The sequence below is a fragment of the Callospermophilus lateralis genome, unplaced genomic scaffold, assembly GCF_048772815.1.
Source record: "Callospermophilus lateralis isolate mCalLat2 unplaced genomic scaffold, mCalLat2.hap1 Scaffold_167, whole genome shotgun sequence".
Taxonomy (NCBI): domain Eukaryota; kingdom Metazoa; phylum Chordata; class Mammalia; order Rodentia; family Sciuridae; genus Callospermophilus; species Callospermophilus lateralis.
Window position 1 is genome coordinate 757,597 of NW_027512751.1, and position 5,043 is coordinate 762,639.

At 33.4% G+C, this 5,043-nt stretch overlaps 1 protein-coding gene across 1 annotated transcript; it reads right to left on the reverse strand.

The window, feature by feature from the left end:
- Positions 1 to 1,717: 1,717 nt before the first annotated feature.
- LOC143387378 (axin interactor, dorsalization-associated protein-like) lies at positions 1,718 to 4,770 on the reverse strand. The gene is made up of 4 exons (XM_077108141.1): positions 4,683 to 4,770; positions 2,893 to 3,015; positions 1,959 to 2,076; positions 1,718 to 1,814 (listed from the first exon to the last, which is right to left on the reverse strand). The coding sequence occupies exons 1-4, from the start codon at positions 4,768 to 4,770 to the stop codon at positions 1,718 to 1,720; spliced, it is 426 nt and encodes a 141-aa protein (XP_076964256.1).
- Positions 4,771 to 5,043: the final 273 nt, after the last annotated feature.

Consider the following 5,043-nt stretch of genomic DNA (forward strand, 5'->3'; position numbering starts at 1 on the left):
AGAACAATGTATCAGTTTTGCTACATTTTAATAGTAGATTTTAAGGGAGCAACTTCAAACATCAGTAACATCAAACAAAAAGGTACTGAGTACTCCACAGGGTACAGAGTGCTGCCAAGCACCTTGGAAAGTTTACATGACATGGAGAAGATGAGGCCCTTCTCTTGAGAAGTTTACAGTCTGGAAATTTTGACTACTCAGAGTTTCAGTTGAGTGAACATTTCATTAAGGTAAATTCTTCATTTCCTAGAACTACTGTAGACTGAACTATTTTTGCACTTGTGAAATTAACCCAATCCAGATGAAAGAAAAGACTAAATTTGGCTGAGAATTCTTTCAGGCTCATATAGTTTTATTAACATTCATCTAGTAAACAAAATTGACCTAACAGACAACTGAAAAATTAAAGACTAGATCTCTTGAAGTGCAAGGGCTAAAAAACTGTTATTCATTTTAAAAAGCAAACACATGGTATGATTAGGGTTTAAACTAGTTTAAAAATAGGCCAAGTATTGCATTCCCTTCATGCATTGTTCTTTTAGAATAGTGAATATTAAAATACATGGGTTCTACATGTAACCCACAAAAAAGCTCCTCACAAATCTTTATGTTCTGTGTATCAAATATCCACCTTGTGTACTATGAAAGTTTTATTTATGTCTCATCATTAAGTTAAAAGTAATGTAAATTGTGAAATTATAATAGGCTAATGAGCTGCATATTTTCATATGAATGTCAATATATCTAAATAGGAAATAAATGGCAGTTGTATCTACCTATATTAAAAAAAATAGAATATCTTTCCAGATTTTGCATACTCATCACTTTATAAAGACAAGGTATGCAGGTTTTAAGGTTTCACAATCAGTTATCAGAAAAACAGCAGTTGTTCCTGCAGTATCTCATTAGCATCTGACTCAATTATTTTTAGATGACATGATTTAAACCCACCCAAAAATTTGTAATTATTCTGAGAGAGATGGTTTTAATGTTAACCCTAGAATCATTATTGTTAACCCTAGAAACAATAGCAATGTGATGTAGAACAACTAATCGACATGACTAAAACTATGCTCACTTTCAGAAAAACAATCTGGTCATCTGGAAAACAATCACATCTACAATCTGGGGGGCACTCCCATATAAGATATTGATCTGGTCAAGGCACACTATTTCTAAGTAGAACTATCAGATGAGGGTGAATTTAGGCCAGCTCTAAGGAACAGCCTATAAGACAGACCATAACTGATCCAATTTCCTTTCAAAGCAATCTGGTACTATCCTACCCACTTCAATTCAAAAGTTTGAAGTTAATTCAAATCAAAAGACCATATTGGAGCAAAAGTGAGCAAATGTGTAAACTCTAGCACATTTTTATTGCTGTATTTTAAAGTTTGAAGATGAGCATACCTACCACAGCAGTATTGTTCCAGGAAGCAGGGTAGAAACAGTGGTAAATTAGGAAAAAGGTTATCAATTGCACAATTAATAGAAAAGTAAAAACATGTTTCAAAATCTACAATAAACCTTGTATCCAAAGGAGTCATAACAATGAGGTGCTGGACTTTAGTTCTGTGGTACAGATTTGCAATGGACTCACTGGCCTATAGGTACGGCTCACTTCCTGCCTCCTGAAGGATGAATATGCTACCCAGAGCTATGATGGTTTCTACTGAGTGGTAAAATTCACAGAAATTCCACATTACTCATGTCAGAATCATTCCTTATGCAAAGTTTGATGTAGATGAAGATAAAGTGGTTTCTTGGTCAATAACTGCAATTTGTTTCTTTTAAAGTCAGTGGGTTTCTTGCATCTGTAACCACAATAGAAAGATGATTGTTTAAAATACTTTGATGATTGATTTACTCCAATGTTACATTCTCGATAAGAGGGACTAAGAAGAAACATGAACCAGTAACCATTAGAACAGTATGAATCCTATATGTATATCACTTACAGTTCTATTACAATTGGCCCAGGTTTAATCTCATCCATCTCCATGAAAGCAAAACACTTGGTGCTGGTAAACCTTTTTTTAGGCTTGTAGTGTTTGAATTCAAAGAAGATAGCTGCACCTAAGGAATTAAAACAAACCACATAAGCCAGAGACCACACATTTCTTATGTGTCACCAGAAGCCTATGATTTTACAAAGTAACATGTGTCAAACAGTCTGATGACACAACTGTTGATAAATCACTGTGGCTGTCACTCCAAGCTCTTCTACCATGTCTGAGTGACATTTCTCCATATCATTTAATTCTACAAATTACAACAAAATTGTATAGCAAGAATGTAAGTTATGTACACAGGTAGAATCATAAACTACCAAAGAATATAAAATATTAAATACCACAAGAAAAACAGAAGTTACTTAAGTATCAGTAGTACCTATAGAAATGGTTTCAATAAGCACCTATATTACATAGAATAGAAATTTAAAAGAGTTTCTTTGATAATTTATTTCTCTCCATCCTGAAACCACCATGCCCAGATTGTCCTTTCCATATTCTTACAAACTAACTGCCAGTTATAGTACCTTTTTACCCAATGCATCTTATTGAAAGAAAAAATAATAATTCTTTAACTGTTAGAAAGTAATCATTAGGTTCCTAAAAGGACTTAAGGTAATTATTAGAGAACCTGCTTCCTTAACTCTGTATTATGAGAAAAACTTCCCTGTCAAATAATATTTAACCACATTATTACACAACTAGATAATGCAACTGCTATTTCTCATATTTTTAAAAAAAATGTTGATTTGACTTTCTTTAAGTCAATATTCATAACTATGTGACATAAGATCTTGTGTTAAGTACACTATCAACACAAACCCAGATAAGTACTGTCCTTAAGAAGTCCTTAAGAAGTCAGTAACTGATAATTACAAACCTTTGGTTAATTTTTCAATATGCTTCTGGAGCTCAATGTCCACATTAAAATGAACATATGTATCTTCTTTTCTTGAAGCCACAGGAGTATCTGGCACAGGAGTTAAATCTATGCCATTCAGATCTGGAGAAACAAATAAGTTTCTGCTTATGAGCATTCACATACAGACGGAAAATCTAGAAACTGCAAAGGTTACAGTTCCTAAAGAGGCATGGAAAGAGCTGAGAGGAGATTATCAGGCTAAGAGATTCCTATTTGGTGTGAGCAAGTATGTGAGAGTTGTTGAAGTTCATGGGGTATGTGAAGAGAAATGAATATAGACTGGATAGGAGACCTAATGAAGGGGACAAGGAAGCCTTTACATGGCCAAGTAGACAAAACTTGATCTTCATAGTGAAGTGGTAAAAAGAACAAACATGTTTTCCTTAGGGAATAGCCCACTATATTTTTCTATGCAAAAAAAAAAAAATCTGGAGTATATAATTTGCCACAATGGAGCTCTGCCACCAATTTCTAACTTTGATCAAGTATATGGCTTATTTAGAAAAGTCTTTAAACCTAACCTTATCATAATTTCCCTGTTAAGAACCCAAAATGGATGAGAATAGCCAACAAAAACCCTTTTGTTAATGAATAATTTTTCATATATATTATCTAAATTCTGGTTATACTGTTTAAACATACCCTGAATTTACAACAACCAGATGGTACATTATATATAGTTTTAATTTTCTGGGTTTTAAAATCTCAGTTTAATCAAATTCAACATGGACTCATTTAATAACTCCTCAGTGTTTATGTGTTATTCATTTATGTGTCTCAAAAAGCTCAAAAACAATTTAGTACATTTAATAATTAAAAAATATTTACATAAAAATATTTCAGTTTAACATATGCAAAGGTAACTTAACATTTACAACATCATTAAATATTTTTGTGTTTTAAGTATACTTTCTGAATGAGTATGCAGTTTTACAAATGGTCTATCAAACAATGTAAATATTTTCCAGTACACTATATATTTGATAACTGGTAACATCGGAATTTAAAAGTGTACCAGTATTAGTGCTGTGGATTATGTTCTTTAAATAAATCTTTTTCTTTGTGGTCATACTTTTCTTTTAATTAGCACTAATGAACCCATGGATCTGACTTTATTTCTGCAATTGATAAAAGTTCCTCCATTTAATTTCAGCACCGATCTGTTCCTTTGGTGCAAAACTACAGATTAAAATAAGCCATTTGTACTAACTATAGTTATTTCTGTAAAATGGTATAATTTATTCCTTAATCACGTCATCATCCCACGGGATTGCTTTCAGGGCATGGATGTTATGGATGCACCCTACTTCCCTGTCCCCCGATTGTCATCTGCCTCTGTAGGACTCACCTATGTAGATACCTCAGTAGCACAGGAAGAAGAGGGGCTGAAGCAGGAGAGATGGGAAAACAGGAAATGGGGCTTTGTGTAGAAAACTACACACCCATGGAAGGTGAGGAGTGCTATTGTTAATCTACATCCTGAAGGCTGTAGCTGCTGTTAAGGACAATGTGTATGCTTAGTCCGCATGTTAGCTGGAATCTGAAGAGCAAAAATCTATACAAACTCAAAAGCAAGTAGGAAATATATTTTGTAAGTCTTTCAGAACTATGTTCTGTTATGATCTCTTCTAGGATTTTGCCTCATTATAGAATGCATTAAAGTAAGTTGTCACATATACAAGACCATCCCCTGTCAAAAACTTTGTCCCATATGAGAAAAAACATAATGCAATTTGCCAGTCATTTACCCTTTACACTAACTGTAATACAGGGATCGATGCACTGTCCAGCGTCTTTCAGACCAATTTTCTCAATCCTGATATTGAGTAATGTCATTCCCGGTTCTGATGGCAACCTTGGTAATAAAGTACCTGGCAACAGAGAAACCTCAATAAAAGTTAGCTCCACCAATAATTCAGAGTAAATACTTTGACAAACAGAAGGTATAGCCTACCTCTTAAGAACTAGCTAGGCATTATGCATTTTTATTTCCAAAATTCATGAACATCTGATTTATACTTTTTTAGAAAAATATTTAATTTTACACATAATATATCTGCATTTCACAACCATACAATCACCTTTAAGCAGAAATAATAATTTCTATAA

Coding starts and splice junctions, on each gene's coding strand:
- LOC143387378 (XM_077108141.1), bottom strand. CDS start 4,770: ATGACATTACTCAATATCAGGATTGAGAAAATTGGTCTGAAAGACGCT. Junction 3,016..4,682: donor TATTACAGTTAGTGTAAAGG/GTAAATGACTGG, acceptor TTGTTTCTCCAG/ATCTGAATGGCATAGATTTA. Junction 2,077..2,892: donor TATTGAAAAATTAACCAAAG/GTTTGTAATTAT, acceptor TTAATTCCTTAG/GTGCAGCTATCTTCTTTGAA.